Source organism: Watersipora subatra, chromosome 1, assembly GCF_963576615.1.
Source record: "Watersipora subatra chromosome 1, tzWatSuba1.1, whole genome shotgun sequence".
Classification (NCBI taxonomy): domain Eukaryota; kingdom Metazoa; phylum Bryozoa; class Gymnolaemata; order Cheilostomatida; family Watersiporidae; genus Watersipora; species Watersipora subatra.
Genome location: NC_088708.1, coordinates 26,223,138 through 26,241,626, shown reverse-complemented (window position 1 = coordinate 26,241,626; position 18,489 = coordinate 26,223,138). Strand labels below are relative to the sequence as shown.

At 37.8% G+C, this 18,489-nt stretch overlaps 2 protein-coding genes across 4 annotated transcripts in view; both read left to right on the top strand.

The window, feature by feature from the left end:
- The window catches only part of LOC137393339 (methyltransferase N6AMT1-like), an 89,489-nt gene that overhangs the window by 20,498 nt on the left and 50,502 nt on the right, over window positions 1–18,489 (top strand). The window lies entirely within an intron of this gene.
- Window positions 1,879–4,230, top strand: LOC137385655 (uncharacterized). Its single transcript, XM_068072170.1, has 3 exons — window positions 1,879–1,962; window positions 2,820–3,985; window positions 4,212–4,230. Exons 1-3 carry the CDS (start codon window positions 1,879–1,881, stop codon window positions 4,228–4,230), a joined length of 1,269 nt encoding a protein of 422 aa, XP_067928271.1.

Genomic DNA, 18,489 nt, shown 5'->3' with positions numbered 1-18,489 from the left:
CCTGAGAGCTTTTGATGGTGTCATTTTTCTGAGGTATCCTGCAACCTCCTTTCCGAAGTGATAATTTATGTCCTTTTCTTGTTCTTTTCGTGCAATCCTTTCTTGGACTCTCTTAGAAATTTCTTGGAATCGCATTCTGTAAAATCGGACAGGGATATGCATGTGAGTTCGATTACAAGGATCCCATAAATTATGCATACTTGCCAACTTTTAGTGTTTTACGTATGCTTATTGGAATGGATCTTCGGTATTTTCTGCAGTCCTTCTTTTAGTCGGTAGCATATCATGCATTGTTGGTGTTTGTGAAGTTGAAGGAGTAGGTGAGGCAGCAGGAGGGCTGCTTAAGGAGGCTGAAGTGGAAGGGCACTCAACGCTCTCTATTATAGCTGCTTCAAAGCAGGGGGCCTCTATTGCATGTGACATTATTGCTTGGTAGTTACTCTGTATCCTATAATCAAGTTGAAAAACAATTGAACTATAAACAATGACCACAATTTTATAAACCGAAACTTAGAAAAAATTAAACAAAATATGAACTTATAATTTTTTCTTGTTGTAATCCCGTAGCCATTGAAGGTGCTCCCATAGTGGCCATGTTATCATTGGTGCTTGCCCGCTACCACTCTTTGCGTTTTCCTCTTTGCGCACGTACGATGAAAATGTATCTTTGATATGCTTCTAACGCTTTTGGATACCGATACTTGCCAAATAATAACAACATGAATAATAGTAAGTAGCAAGGTATCAGAAGAAATCCTACAAAGCTATTTTATATGCTTCGTGCAACAGCCCAAACTCATAGTAAGATATTTAATGTTAATTTATATATCATCTGGTGAAAGCAATACTCGCAGACAAGACTTGTATACTTATCATTTTCAGGTTTGCCGAGCTGCTTGCTTATCTGTACAGCTATCTGATTAAAATCATTCATCTTCATGCTTTTGGATTTTTTATATGAAGATGAACGTAAGTCATAGAGACATGACTACTCTTTGACAAAGCTGATGATTAACTCATCGCGTGCATACTTATTCACCATGCTTGCCAAATGACATTGATCTTCACAACTGTTGAAATTGGATCCGATGCCGTCCACAAACAGCCAATAAATATGCAGATAGTTGCGATCATCGGTGTCAAAGTTCAACATGTTGGAAGTCCATCGTATTGTCGCTAGCAGCGATTGCGTTGACCGCTCATCGCAAAATGATGTCATCGCAGCTCATCGTTAATTGTCGATTTGAGCGATGGTGTAAACGAGCCTTTACACAGTCGTCTGTCTGTTTAGAGTTGTGATTTGATACACAAAGATAGAAAACAATAGAAAACGTCTTCATAGTATATTTAACACATCCTTACTTGATGGTTTTTGGTAATTAGATTTCACAATCTAGACCGATGTCTAGATGTCTGCTTTCCTCAAGCAGTACAGTAACTGGTTCACCACCCTCTTGATATGAACCAGCACCAGTAAGATTAGTTGTAATATGGCATGTTGGAATGCCTCATTGGCTGTAATAGGCAGTGTTTTCTTTTACTTTTAAGGTGCGTTTACACCAGGCCGATTTGTCGGAGTTGTTTCAACTCCGACGAAATCTGAGTTGGAACCGGTTCTAGTCTGTCTACAATTTGAAATACGTTTTTGCAGAGGCTTTTACACCGGACCAGCTCCAACTCCGATTATACAAAATGGGTCACTATTTTAACCAATTAAATACAACATCGATACCTATTCCATTTTGAGCGCTTATCACCATAAACGGAAACGATAACCTTGCTATTGATTCATAGCACGCCCACACAGCTTCAACTTACCATAATTCTTATAGTAACAATAGTAATAATTTAGTTCGTCAAAAGTAATTATTTTCAAGGATGGAACAAGACAACGACGATTTACTACTATGTTGTGCTGCAGCTGCAGCCGTTATAATTTTAGATGAAGTCGAAGAAAAACAGGTACGTGCGCATATTTTAATTTGGATATACATTGTATAGTCAATTATTTAAGCTATTCATATTGTTAACATTTAATTTAACAATATTGTTTACGGTTTTTCATCAATGTTTCAATTTACATAATTTTATTAATTGTCACTGTACCCGGTTAGACAAACCGTTAGAAAAAATATTGCTAATATTTATCGAAATATCACTATATCTTAGTAAATCCACCATTGCATTTCCCTCTGACAGTTTCTATATTCCACAGTACCCTAACAAGGCAATCTACTTTTAAGCTACTTGGCTTTGTCATCAACCAGACCACATCTCATTCATGTCAAATGACATCATCTAACCTACGTTTATTTTATAACATTCGTCATCTTATGAACTTTGATATTGCCAGACTATATTACTATAATTTTATCCATTCTTATCTTATATATGGCCTACATGTGTTCTACCCTACAACACCTGTAAAATCTTTTAAAACCAAACTCAAACTACACCTACTATTCTCTGACCAATAATAACATTAACCATCTAGTCTTACCTATTTCAACATTATACGTTGGTTGTTTTCATAACTAGAAATTTGTTGTCATAGATATGCATAACTATTTTCACGGAGTTTTTGTTTGTCCAATTTTTGTTTAAACAATACTTTTTGTTGTACATTGCTTTTTAGTTGGTTTACTAGCTGTGGTACCTTGTGGAAAACATATTGTAAAATATGACTATTGATTATCACAATAAAGGTTGCTCATATATATATATATTGCCTATTAATTTTCGGGAAAATCTTTCCTCGGTTTGTGACCCAAACCGACTTTTCACATGATTGTACTACTGCATGTTCTGTATATTTGTAGGAAGATTTGAGAAAGGGTAAACCATGGGTCGGTCCAATTACTGGATCACGTACCATACATGGTGCTTTTTATTCAACTGTGCCCAAGCTAATCGATGCTACTGGCGATGACAAGGTACCGTCCAACCGGGTTGGCACGTTCCAAAATTACTTCCGATTGTCTAAAGAAGAGTTTTGCTTAGTTTTATCGAAAGTGGAGCTAGAAATAAAGAAGCTAGATACCCACTATAGAGAAGCTATTACTGCCGAAGAAAGATTGATGGTAACACTGAGATATTTAGCTACCGGCTCTAGTTTAACTCAACTGCATTATGAATGGTATATCTCAGTTGCTAGCTTATCACAAATAATTTCCGAGACTTCAAGAGCAATATACAATTGTTTAAAAGACGACTTTATTAAAACTCCGTCTAGTGTGCAAGAATGGCTCAACATCTCGACTGATTTGGAAGAGAAATGGAATTTCCCAAATGCCATTGGTGCCCTTGACGGCAAACATGTGATGATGAACAAGCCTTGGCGTGCTGGGTCTGAGTACCATAACTACAAGGGACAGGAATCAATTATCTTGCTGGCTATGTGTGACGCCAATTACTCTTTTACGTATGTTGATGTTGGGGCACAAGGTCGAGCTTCAGATGGAGGTGTTTTTGAAGTCAGTACGCTGCAGGCATCATTGACCAGCAATAATATTAACGTACCGCCTGCCCGCTTGCTGCCAGGGTGTAAAGAACCTTTACCTTATGTAATACTAGCCGATGAGGCCTTTCCTTTAAAATCTCACTTGATGCGACCATACCCGAAAAGGGTTTTGACAGATGAGAGAAGAATTTTTAATTACCGGTTGTCACGGGTTAGAAGACTAATTGAAAACTCATTTGGAATTCTTTCTTCGACATGGCGAATTTTACTTCGTCGCATTGACCTTCAGCCAGATAAAACTAGATCCATTGTATTGGCTTGCTGCGCTCTGCACAATCTGATTCGTAGTTCTTGCCATCCTCCTGAAGGAACAGTGCCACCATTACCTCGAGAACCGTCTAATCTAGCAGACACTATACCTAGTGTTGAAGCTCGACCCGTTAGACCAACTGAAGCTGCTAAGATGGTTCGGGAACAGTATTGTGATTATCTCAACAAAGATGGAGCAGTCTGGTGGCAGAGAGGGTACGCATTGTTACAATGATACAGGTGAGCTTGATTTTAAAGCATTTTATAACTAGGCTGCTTGAAATTCATCTCTTGTGTTCTGACATTTCTCATCAGCAATTTGTGTGCAGGGATACAAATAATTGCAATAATTTCAAAATTTTTCACACGGTTCACCTGTAGTTTGGTGAGCATATCTAAGACTGTCTCTTGCAGTAGTGAATGAGAATTACCTATGTTTTAGATCTGTCAAGCAATGGTAACGTAGTCATGGATTGATGAGTTATTATATTCGATGTACATCAACCAACACTACAAGAGCTCATTTTTTGGAAGCAATTACGGTGTTTGCCATCTACCGTACAGCAGTTAACATTTTGTTCAATGGTACAGACAGTTTGTAAAGTGCATGTTTATTGAATATTTGAGTCCTATTGATCTGTGTAAAAATATTATCACACACTTATGACATATACAGTGGTGTGCAAAATAAACTGGACCACGTTTCTAAAAAACTAAAAATCTCATTTACAAACTTTGTTATCCACTGTAAATATAGTCTGTAAACTTAGTCCATGGCCATAAATTATATGTTAAATTACTCCTATTTTTGTCCTTGTTTCACATATATAAACAAAGCAGCTGTTAGATTATATTTTTTAATAATTATGTAGGCTGAATTCTGTTCATTTCAATTTTCTGAAATGTTGCAAATTAAAAAAATGAAATGTTCAGATTTTAGCCTACATAGTTATTTAAATACATAATTTTATAAACTGTTTGATTTACATATTTAAAATAAGGACAAAAAAGGGATACATTCAATATATAATATATGGTTATGGACCAAATGAACAGTAGGTAACCATGTTGTACATGAGAATTTTAGTATTCCCATAAAAAAACGTATATATATGCAGAAAATATAAGTTTATGATTATATGAAAACTTGTTAGTACTATAATATTAAATAGCTCGGATCAGTGTCCGCTTCGGTTGATTGGCCATATATAGGTGCCGGTGGTTGCTCTTGAAACCGAGCTTCATGAAGAATTTGTTGAATCTTCAACAATGTGGTCGAGGCTACTTGTTTATTTGAGATTTGGCGGAGCTGCTCAGCAATCATCTTGCCAGCATAGTCATACTCATCTAATTTTGGGTTCCTACTTTCCTGCACTGTCATCATAGTGTCTGTTATCGCTTTTAAGGTTTTAGCTCTGGTTTCTTCAGACTCCGCCCTCTTGCGCTTGAGCGACCGGGATGGCTAACTGCAGTTTCAGGCGCACTATCACCATTCATTTCCTCGAGACTGGGAGACGAGGCAATTGGTACAGCTAACACTGCTGAATCGGATTTATTCATGTCAGCTTGACTGGCTGAGTCTGTGGGTGCTGAAAAAGATGACGAATATGAGTTAGTTGTCGATTTGTCATACAGTAGCGTGGGTATTGTTACATGTACCATGTACAAATAATAAAACTCTCTATATGAACTACGTACCTTCACTAGGCATCTCAATACTAGACTCAGTCTGATTGACATGCACCGTCGCTGCAAGAAACATTAGGCTGGTGTAGTATGGCCAAGAAGGTTGATAAGTATCTCCAGCCCCTGCACCTGACCTCTGGGAACTGAGTACTTTTTTGTATTCTTTAAGCCAGTACGTGCGTAGCCCTTGATACTTGGCTTTGACAATTTGAACTAAAATGAGACAAAAAACTAAATAAATAATTAACACATTGAATTCTTGTGTAGGTAAACCAACGAGAGTGATCTCTAATAAAACCATCAGCATTGATGAAAATAGGTTGCAGTTTGGCGAGGTTTCAAATAAAAGCGATCATTACTAAATTTGTTGTAATAAACAAACTATTAACATAAACATTAATAATTTTTAATTACTACATGTTTACTACCTTTGCTAGATCAGCTGTTTACACAATAGATAACACTACACTGCGCACTATTGCTAGACCTACTAACCTGTACTGTTCAGCGACTTGGCTAAATCCACATACTGTCCTTGAGCCCGTGAAAAATGCTCCGGATGCGTATGGTTCCATATGTAGAACCGTGGCTGTAACTCTGTGATTAACTGCTCAGAGCTCAGTGTTTTCAATGCTAATTTTAACTGATCTTTAGGAACAACGGAATAAACAGCCATGTTTTATGATTGCCACGATTGCTAATGATATTACCCGCGCAATTGCGAAGTTTTGCAAATTTACGAGATATGATTGGTCAATTTATTGTTTCACTCCGACAAGGACGGCCGTCAAAATCGGACCAACATAGTATGTAGCATTTCACCGATTTTGTGTCTTTGACGGAGACGATGCAGTTTTTACAACCGATTTGCCTTTTACACCAGGCCGATTTTGTCGGAGTTGAAACAACTCCGACAAATCGGCCTGGTGTAAACGCACCTTTAGTGATTCATTGTTTTCTTTTCCTGGCCTCTGCTTCAATAGTCAGTCTCTTGCAGTTTTTGCTGTCAAAATAGCTGCCTAGCTCCTCTTTCTGTTGGTAGTAGTTTCTTGTTGTTCGTAATGGCTGCAGTATTTCAGGAGCAGTGATAAGGCTGCTGCATTGCTGGTCATTGCTTATTACTAATGGTGTGACAAAATAATTCTATAGTGCTCTTACTTAGTGATGATGTAGTTGGGTTTGGTGAAGTGCTTTATGTAAGTATATTGGTAAACTCCCCGGAACTCTCAGCTCTTTCACTTACAGCTAATGAGTAGAAAGCCTGAGCTGCTGGGTATATCCCAATCTATGGGTGAAATCCCAGTAGTGCTAAATCTTCAAACTATATTCTCAGGTATCATAAAGTACCGTTTTACTAGCCAGCTCACAAATATCATACAGAGAAATTTTTTTTTTCGGAGCTGTGCGATTGCCACTAATCGTACACCTAAATTTTTTTGAGTGATTCGTTGATCGATTCAATTAATGGCTGCAGTTTTGAAGTTGTATGAGGAGGAGACATGGCCATTATAACTGTTTTTTTGCTGTTTTAATAGTTTGCATTTACAATTGACTAATATGATTATCCAAGGTAGGCAGCCCAGTAGGCCTTTCGATGGTCTAGCATGGTTGACAAAATCAATCAGGTACTTGACAAAGTTAGAACGGTCATCCAATCGCTTCCATTCGCTCAACTGATTGAACCAGGTGGTGTTCCTTTTACATGCTGCTAATTTTTATCCTTTTTACCAATCATTTAGTTTCAATAGCAGATATCAGAAACCAAAAATTGTTTTGAAACCATCACTGTAGTTGTTTGAAAATGGGGGGTCTATCTATTGTCCGGATTGCGAATGGATACCATATGATGAATTACTGAAAATTTTGGACAGATATCCTTATTGAGTGCCAGTTAAAGGGGGCTTTTGCAATTTTGTGAAACAATTGTAATCACTTCTAACAAACCAATTGTAGAATGGTACAATTTTGCTGGATATTTTGCTATTTGCAAGTTTGCTATCTATTGTCCAACCAACACTGTGACTCTTAGTTTAAAACCTCTCCGGGGATGCTTTGATTGTTTGCTTGTATTTTTCAAGCCCTCTCCTGTACCGTACATACGTTTCAGGATGCATCTGGGTGACTTTGCTCCAGGATTTATTATTCCTAACTGCATCACATACTTTTGCCAAATCACTTTTCCTTTAGGGAACCAGCTCTCCATGTTCCCAAAAGTCTTAATCCTTTTTACAATAATCTGCTGCTTGCGCGGGTTTACCCCGTGCCTTCTCAAGATGTACCCTGTTGAATTCCTTTTTGATGGTGTTAACAATTTTTTTGACCATCCACTGGAGAAATCCTTGCAAATGCGGAGTTCCATCAGATCCAATTTCTTTGCCAATGCAGCAATATTTGCATTCCGCTTTAACAATTTTTCGTAATTCATTATATTCGTCTTCTGTGTAGTTATTCAACGTAAAACACCAATTTACAGCTCCGTTCTCTCATGCCAAACTTCAGCTCCTCTAGTTATTACTAATATTTGGCTAATAGATTTGTCAAACTTGCTGAACGAACATTCATATACTTAGTATTATAAGGTTCCGTTATTTTAATATTCAGTGGAATGAATAAAAAAGTCTAAAGACCAAAAGTCCTCATAATATGCGTACAAAGTACATTAAATAAAATTGGTCAAAGTCCTTCAGGGCTATTGAAATTAGCTAAGCAACTACCAAATCAAGCAAATAATTAAGTGTCATGTATATTTTCTTCTAATAAATTTAATGTTTGTTTATGCATAAGTTTGACTTGATATAAAGCTTTCCATTTTTAGTGAATTCATGTTGAAAATTTGGCAAATCTATCAGTGGTAGTACGTTTGAAAGTCCATTTATCAGAAAAACAATTTTCATTTACCGATACATTTTGACTATTTTACTTATCTGCTGAAAAGCATAATTTCTGAAAGTGAATTTTTCAACATATCACAAAATATAGGCATCTGAGTTATAATGTACAACTCAAGCTGTTTCATGTGGTAACAGTTGAAAATACCTGGTTGGGTGCAGTTATCTAGTGATAACAGAGGAACCTTCCGAGATATAAAAACATGAATTACTGACCATTTGTAACTTGAATTCAGTACTAATCTTCGAATTAATCATCGATGTTGGTGGAATCTAGTGACTGGCCGCAGTATGGCGCCATGTTTCCACTGTCTGCAGCTATAAAAAATTTTGAAATCTTTGCAGGCTGTGTGGCTTCATCAGAGAGGCGATAAAACTGCCGGTGTACTCGAATATCATGTCCCATGAAGTTGGCAAAAGAATTGAGTTCGTTTTTCTTAAGATTTAATATTTGTGCCATGGTAGCTACTTGCTTTTAGAGACTTGTTGAGCGCAATGCTTCAGGTCTTTTGGCACCACACAGTGTATGAAATTCTTTTGGAACGTCACTACCTCTTAATAGTCCCAAGCCATATCGTGCTGCAAATACATACTCACTTGCATTGTTGATCTCCACTTTTTCACGATAATGAAGAATGAGGTCGAGTCCTTCACTCATTTTGTCGTCAATTAAAGTTGGCACAGTTCTGCAACGCTTTCCTTCAATCTCAAATCTTTGAAACTTTGATGCTAGTGCTTTTTCGAGCTTCGTCAGTCTCCCCACTCTTCATCTTCTGCTGTTTTTAATTTTTCTAGGAATCCAGAATACCCTAAAAGTGTCATTCGGCTAACCTCTCCACATTGTTTGAATAATAATCAGCCATGCCAAAAGAGTTTTTGAAAGTGCCATATTATCTTCATTAGTTTGGTCACTTTTCACATCCGATACGTGTTTTTGGACCTTGCCTTTTAAAATATTTGTCAGCTTTTGTATGTCTTGTGACAATGGAAGAAGTTGAATTCGATTTTTTCTTTCATTTCGTAAGGTTTTAAGCGCAGTTGCCGACATTTAAATCGACCATTGGTTTGACATCAGTATTTGAAACTGGCTTGCTCGGTTGTAGGCCTTCTCATCATAGCTCTTCAGTGCATGTGATGAACATCTAGAGCACACTTGTTCAATGAAGCACCCAGTTTCAATGCTATCGTAGGAATAGTAAGATCATTGATTGCCAAGTCGAACCCAACAATTTTTCTGGCCGTCTGTTATAAAGTCCTACATGCCAACCTACTTGCTTGTAACCAAATCTTTTTTTATTCTTCCACCCCACGTGGACCCTTCGTTTGTTGTTACCTTTACTCTTTATTTTATGCTTCTCACTTCGCCGAGTGAGCACTCTTTCTCTTATGGGTGGGAATTCTGTATGAAAACAGGAACATGAAAATTACAATTATCTGTTGTAAGTTTTGTTATATTCATGCTGGCAGAGTCCTTGTCCTATTCACTAGTTTGTATGCTACAAAAAAGATTATGCAGCATAACAAAACTTCAATTCAGAGCACAAAAATGTGACACGCAGTGCCAGAAAGTTTCCATGTTAGATGTAGTTATAAATAGAATAAAATAATATCCACTGCACCACTGACACTCTAAAACAGTTTTTAAAGGATTTTAAATCATTAGTAAATCTAAATTCAGAGGGCCAAAACTGTACTGAAAAATTGGTTTAATTGCATTTAATAATGATTTACCAATGCCAACTCATACCGTGGCTATTACGTCATATAATTATTGATAGTTGAGTTGTTGTACAAGTATGATAGTGCCTCTTAAATCATTTGATGATTGATAGTTGAGTTGTTGTACAGGTATGCTTTTTGTGGAAATAACCAAAACTAAATCATTCTGTGATTTAGTGCTGTGCTGCTATGGATGCTCCCTGTTCACTCATGGTACTATCATTTTAAAATCACAATAAAATTGTAATTGTATACCAGGAGAAGACAATTACACACTTGGGTCAGTTAGTTACTATGAATCTCTCATACTAATGCTAAATAAATGTATAAGCATAATATAATATAGTAGCATTAAAGCTATAATATGAATAAAAAAAGGTTTAAAAATGAACTGTTTTGCGATGATGTATTTACATGTAAATGTTTATAAATATAAAAGAGAAAATCTATTAATTGACTATTAGCGATACCAACCAAGACATCCTCAGTTGGAGTTATAGAAAGCTGTTACTGACTATCCCCCATCATTTGAAGAAGTCTCTGCATTGCAGAGGTTGTTGTCATCAATGATGAGGGCAGCTGTAACAGACATTCCACCAGAACCCAACTGGTGAATGGGCTTGGGTGTGGTACCTCTGGTTAAACACAAACAAACACTTAACATAGGCCAGAAATGCATCTATCTCAGTCGCCATCGGGAACACTGCTCCCGTTGTCAGAACTAGGTAGATGCATCCCTGTTCCTGTGTCAATACAATTGCTCCTATGCTGGTATCATCCAAGATACTTTGTGGAAGTCTCTCCATAAACAGGCTGGTGGCTGCGGACATGCCCCTCAAAACACATTTCTTCATATCATCAAGCTTGTCACCTATAAAATCACAAAGATAAATTCTTGGGTTTATGGATAAAAAATTGTAGTTTTGATATGTGCTGTTGTAGTCATTTAACATGATGATGGGAGACGATGTAAACCTCTAGCTCATGTAAACTAAGCTACAACTAGTAATATTGTTATGTGGGTAGGTTGGGCTAATGATTGGGAGCTATCTAACACTGTGTTAAGGGTTGAGTGATTATTATAATACAAGTCATAACTAAACTATGCTACAACTAGTAATATAGTGATATGGGTAGGTAGGGTTGGGTGATGATTATACTTTATGTAACTGATTAAAACTAATTTAGGATATCGCCTGTAGGAGTGAATATAGGGTTTTAACCACGGATGCCATGGTTCTCAACATACCTTTCTCTGTCATGATCATAACCATATCAGTAAAGCCATCTGCATTGGCAACATCTATCTCCAAACCAATGATTAGTCTAAACTCATACTCTATCTGTGTAATCAAATGACAATTATTAATTCAAGGCTACTGGCAAATAGTTGAGCTGGTATGTTTGGTGCAACTATGCTGCGGTGGCTGCACCATGGTGAAGCCACGGTGAATTCTTTGAATTGATTTTCTCTATCATTAGTATGGATACTACAATTGCACCCATAAAACAATAAAAAAATTGGTGCATCAGATTGAATCCTTTTGAAAGGAGTGGGAATTGCCTCCCCCTCGTGCCATCCAACAGTACACATCATTAGAAACAACGTGCAGTCCGAGGGAGGCAATTCTTAGTCCATTCAAACCGACTACGTCATATGACAAAAAGACCATATGACCATCATATGACCATTGCAGAGTCTATTGTCAGGTGCAGCCATGCCTTGACAAATTTGGTTATGTCCATGTTCTCCTTTAGAAGTTGGGTTCTCTCGGTAAATGTTTCCCCCAGTAGCTTCTTGCTCTCATCAAGTGAATCCAGATCTTTCATGTTGGTTGCTGCTAAAATTTATATATCTCAAATTATTGTTGTGATTTTCTGTGTTGGTATGAATCCAATATCAATGTGTGTTTCAATGAGCTACATGCAAATGTGCAATCCGGAAGAAATAATCAATACAAATGTATGATAGGCTAATCGAGTGAACCAATAACTTGCATATTCCACAACAGATTTGAATTCATGGAACATACCAGTTGACATTTTTGCCTTTTTGGGTGGCAGAGTATCCACACCTGCTTTCTTTTTCTTCATCAGCACCATAGCTCGCTTAATATTTTTGATACAATTATCAATGGCCCCTCCTTGAGTAGGCCTTGTGTGGAACAAGTGGCCTTGTGAAGAAAAATATAAAAACTATTTATAATCACCCTTTATAAAGTGAATACTTTACAACTAAGCAAGTAGTAATATTAATATCTTTCCAAGATTTACAATTACTATTTAAGCCAATATATTTGCTTAAATAGTTAGCATATATCGCCCGACATACTCAGCTGCCTATAGCTTTGGCGGATTCTAAAGGTGCGTTTACCCTGGCTGACACCGACTCCGATTAGGTGCCGATACCCCGACTCAGACATTTCACGTATCGGTGCCGACACCGACTCCCCCTTTACATTGCAACGATCGAACTATTTTTGTCGGTGCCAACAGCCAATCACAGCGCTTCACCGTTCTTCATTGATTGGGTCAGCGAAACATAAGATTCCTGAGCCTTCATGTGGGCTTCTGGAAGCCGATGGTTCCAAATAAACCGCCTCATTTCTAAATCTATAAACAAATCTGTATCGACTTGTTTTATCAACGAACTAACTTGATTTTTTGGTACTCTCGCGGTCACATCGTTGCTAGCCATGCTGGTTCATTAACCGAAAGAGCTCGAGGGAAAGTTTAATGAGGCTGTTCAATTTGTTTAATTTGATTGTTTCTGGCTGCACCTGCAATTGAACGAATAGTAGTTAAACGGAAAAATAATAGCATAGCTACTATCTCCTTCAAATCACAAACACTGTTCAACAAACTTATATTTAAAATGCTATAATTTAACACAGCATCTCACTTTGCTAGATATTGCTTTCAAAATAATAGTTTTGAAAGCAACTATGAAGTGCAACATGCGTAAATGATGGGACATTTGTGGTGTCCCATCATTTATGCATGTTGCCTTTCATAGCTCCGGAACTACTATTTTGAAAGCAGTAAATTTTATATTACCCAAGTCAAGAAAATAAATGCATCGATTAATTCAAAGAATTTTTTAATAAGACCAAATGTGCGTGTGTAGTTGTGGCATCAAATAAATCTAATTGTCGCATCATTATTTATGAACTCGCCCAAATATAAATGTATATAAAATAATCTAGTTAGAGTTGAGCACATCTAAATATGAAGCTGGAGGTGCTTCATCATCTCTTTCGTCAACTCCTTCATCAACTCCTTCATTTGCGATAACTTACATGATTTTTATTTTTGTTCCGAGTGCTTTTGATGGTGTCATTTTTCTGAGGTATCTTGCAACCTCCATTCCGAAGTGATAATTTATGTCCTTTTCTTGTTCTTTTCGTGCAATCCTTTCTTGGACTCTCTTAGAAATTTCTTGGAATCGCATTCTGTAAAATCGGACAGTAATGTGCATGTGAGTTCGATTACAAGGATCCCATAAATTATGCATACTTGCCAACTTTTAGTGTTTTACGTATACTTATTGGAATGGATCTTCGGTATTTTCTGCAGTCCTTTTAGTCGGTGGCATATCATGCATCGTTGGTGTTTGTGAAGTTGAAGGTGCAGGTGAGGCAGCAGGAGGGCTGCTTAAGGAGGCTGAGGTGGAAGGGCACTCAACGCTCTCTATTATAGCTGCTTCAGAGCAGGGGGCCTCTATTGCATGTGACATTAATGCTTGATAGTTACTCTGTGTCCTATAATCAAGTTGAAAAACAATTGAACTATAAACAATGACCACAATTTTATAAACCAAAACATAAAAAATTAACGATATATATTAACTTACAATCTTTTTTTGTTGTAATCCCGTAACCATCGAAGATGCTCCCATAGTGGCCATGTTACTATTGGTGCTCGCTCCCACTCTTGACATTTCCTTCTTTGCGCATGTTTGAGGAAAACGTATCTCTTATACCTTTCCAACGCCTTTGGATACTGATACCTGCAAAATATTAACAGCATGAATAATAGTAAGTATCGGGGTATCATAAGAAATCCTACAAAACTGCTTTCTATGCTTCGTGCAACAACCCAAACTCAAAATAAAATATTTAATGATTTCATATATTATCTGGTGAAAGCAATACTCGCAGACAATATTTGTATACTAACCATCTTCAGGTTTGCCGAGCTGCTGGCTCATCTTTGCAGCTATTTGATTAAAAGCATTGATCTTCATGCTTTTAGATTTTTTATAAGAAGGTGAAGTGAAGTCATATAAACACGGGTAATCTTTAACAAAGCTGATTAGTAATTCGTCATGTGCATACTTATTCGCCATACTTGCCAAATGACATTGACCTTGACAATTGTTGAAATTGTGTTCGATGTCGTCCGCAAACAGCCAATCAAAATGCGGATAGTTGCGATCATCGGTGTCAAAGTTCAACATGTTTGAAGTCCATCGCATCGTCGCTAGCAGCGATTGCTTTGACCGCTCATCGCCAAATGACGTCATCGCATCCCACCGCCCATCGCTAAACATCGATTTGAGCGATAGTGTGAACGGGCCTTAACAGTGTGTGTCAAACTGTCAATGGTAGGGGTATGCTAGCTTATGTCATCCATAGTCATGGCTTCTCTTCAAATTAAACAAATACTTGGAATGAACCAGTCAGCGGTTTTCTCTACTCCTTCGATGACTACTCTCTCTGGTATATCCTCATGGTCACACTCTGTTATGAACTGATTATCTTGATGGCTGTGTACATTTGTCAAGTGAGGCATCACCGTCAGCCACATCTCTTGTCTCGCTGCTAAATCATGGGACGTATGGTGGGTCACATGATGAAAATGGGCTACAATCGCCTTAATCCAGTTATTGAACTTCCTCAAGGCTACAATCTTTGCTGCTTCTGCTAAATTCTTCTGGGTTCCTGCCGGTTATATAAGGCTATGAAGTTGTTGTCATGAGGGAAATGGTTTCACTTTTGTTATCACAGGTGGCAGGTGTTTACTGCTTCAAGAGCTGACTATATAATACACAGATTGTGATCATAGCTTATGCAAAGCATAATTTCCAAAAGAAAAACATGCTTTAAAATCATGGTGGAAAGTATAGAGTAACTCACCTGTAGCAATATGCCATGGGTCAAGCATATGTAGTGTGTTAGGATAGTCTTTCTTCAGCATGGTATTAACTTGCTTGTGACAATCTGTGGTTAGTGTCGTCACTTTCACTCCTTTACTAGTTAACTCCTCCAGGCATCTCCTCTCCAACTCCATTGCATTACTACTTGTTGTCTCTGTAACCTGACAAGATAAATCAAGTGTAGTTATTACTTAGTTATCAATTATAGTATAGTAATAATCGCTTATGGCTCACAGTCACTCACACTGGGCTGATGTGTAAATGAACTGAAATGTGAGATGTCATCCTAATGTGGAACTCACCTTTACCAAGCTAGCAGACATAATCTTCTTCGACAACCTATCCATGAGCGAATACAATTCGTAGGTGACTGAGTAGCCCATGGATTCACACCTCCCATCTCCGGCTAAGTGGATATCACGCCTAGTTCTTAGCCCATCAATCACGACCTCAGCCTGCTTCTCGTATTCATCATTGATAGTCTGCAATTAGCAAAAAATATGATGAAGCGTTGATGTTAAAAATTTATTTTGCTCACAAATGATCAATTGTCAAACCCACTAGCAGTACAATTAAAATTGGTGATACTTACGCCGAACAGATGATCCTTCTGGTATCTTATATATGTTGAGTAGGATGGTATTCTAATAGATAGACTCTCCAACACTGTAAAGTTCTTCGTTGGCATAGCGCCATTGAAGAGAATAGCACCACAGAGTAGAGGATTAGTGAGATGAACCCGCAGCTTGACCAAGGAATGCCTTGGGCGAGCTGCACTAAGGCCTATTGCATATTCTGCTGTCCCGAGTAATTCGGTATATCTTGTCAGCATATCTTGCTGAAACCTCAGCTGGTTTTCAACTGAGAGTTTGTTCATTTTCTTGAACATCGACTTGAAAAAACTTTAATTGCCACACTCATCATCGTCATCCTGCTCTAGACTCCGTATCGCTGATATCAGTTCTTTCGTTAGTAGGTCATCGTCATCATTCTAATAATAACAAATAAAAAAATAATTTCTGACTATTTCTCAAAGCAAAATTTGGACAACCAATCAAATCGATAATGGAAAAACCTAAACATTCTACAATGGCGAGGCGTAATTTCACCTTAGCTTTTTTAGGCTTCCGAAACTTCGTCAGAGAGGTCGATGCACAAGTCTCAATGCTGGGAACTGTCACTTCTAAAACAGATAACTATGCCACATATAAGGCCCAATCATTCTACATGTACTATACACAAAAATAATTCTTTTCAATATTACCACAAGAAAAAACTGTTCCTACATTCATACTTTTTACATACCTATGGCGTCCCCGGTGGATGTGGAGGTAGAACAAAGAGGTGTTTCTATTGAAAGGTTGGTATGATTGTCATCAGTAGTTGTGCTAAATTGTTATTTGATGTCAAGCTTTCTTTTTGTACACGCAGGTTGTTGTCGTAGGTTGTTCGACGTCCCATACTTTGTCTGGATAAATGGAGCCAGCCATCGTATATGCTCAAGTTCAGAAGTAAATGTTACAAATTGCCAGAGCCTGATGCCGGTTTATTTTTATTTAAATATCGGCTCAATTTAGTCCGCAGCGTTCCATATCTGGTAATAGCTACTTGCAATTTTAATCGAGTCTTTCGTGCAATATCTATCCACATATTGCCCTTTTTATTTCTATCTTTTAAATCTGAGCAGCCTCTATCCCACACAGTTCTGTAGCTTCTTACAATTTCCATAAGTTCCTTGTCGTTGATTTGCTGTTTAAAGTTGATTTTGCTTCGGTATTGATTTGACTTAATTTTGCTTCGAAGAATCTCACTGCAGACCCACGTTTTAGCTAAATACTAGTTCCGCAGCAACTATCGTAGACAGAAACCACTCAATCCGCGATCGCGAATTGTTTTAGCCGAAATGGTTCACATTACACGTGCTCTCATCGATGCTTTGCAAACTATCGGGAAAGTTAGACAGCTACAAACTTTCTTGAAGTGTCCGTGATGCTTCGTCGGTACCATCAGTTCAGGGTTCACATAATCGACGATGAACGCCGAAAGTGAAACGCTGAGATATGACGATATTGTGTGAACCAGCCTTCAACCTAACAATGATGATTATATATTGATAGATATCTTTGTCTCTATGAGCTATGTCCATTACTGTCAGTATGCCTAAGGGTGACCCACAGACCCATAGAGCTTATATCTTCCTTATTTTTGAAGCATCGTGTTTGATGCTTAAGCTAGATGGCAGATTGACAGGTACATATATATGAAGCAGTGTCAAATAAAGCAGAGAAAATAGATTTACTCCCATATATAATATTCATATTCATGTTGTTTGTATTAAAATTAATGATTTTGCTCCAAAGATGTCTATTTAATGTCCATAGTTTTTACGCGGATAGTATGTTCGCTAGCAGCCTATTCAGGAAGGGGGTCATGTGCGCTAACCTGTCCCTTGCCGACTATACGGCCGCCTTTTATTCTTTAGCTTCTTTAGTCTGGCGAGTTTTGCTGTCGCTGCGCAGCATTTGTTGCTTTGTTTCTTGACTTTATTTCTCCCTTTGTCCTCTTGTTTCGTTTTTTCCCCTTCTTTCACATTGTCCTCTGGTTGGACTTCATTTTCGACATACATTACTTCAATTCTAATTGGAGTTTCTTCTGTGTCTACCATATAAAGCAAGTAAGACATCCACCAATGTTATCACTCCAAACGCACATGTGCAGTTAGTCAATTACGTTCATTTGTAACCTAGCTCAAAGGTACATTTAATACGCGCAGGATTTGCACTATTGCTCTGCACATTGCAAGACATATCATGTGAACTATAAGTTCAACATGTATCTATTGCAACATGGCCACATACTACATATGGCTTTGTTGATGTATGAGTCTACATATCTATATACATATATTATTTTTGATACAAGATCGAGATATGATCCAATACCAGCAACATCAACTGTAAGCAGGTCCTTAAAACCATTTGTTGCCGTTATATATTGGTTTCGGGCCGGTACGAGGCCTTGCGCTGTACCTTGGCTATTCATCTGCATCAGCAAATTCATCAACCTTACTCCCTTCATCATCCATCTTGGATAGTGTTAGATTCGGATGAATGACCTTCGATCTTAGCACCCAATGACTCGTTTGGATTCCTTATTGGTGCGGGCTTGGTTGCATCGCTCGGTACTGAATCGCGTGCAACAGCCTATGGCCAATGCTGTAATCTTTCTTCGGCAAGCTTAGTCAGTTAAATGGACCCAGTCAGGTCTTT

Excerpts from the sequence above, each read along its gene's own strand:
- LOC137385655 (XM_068072170.1), top strand. The coding sequence starts at position 1,879 with ATGGAACAAGACAACGACGATTTACTACTATGTTGTGCTGCAGCTGCA. Across the intron at positions 1,963-2,819 it reads ATGAAGTCGAAGAAAAACAG|GAAGATTTGAGAAAGGGTAA; the intron begins GTACGTGCGCAT and ends GTATATTTGTAG.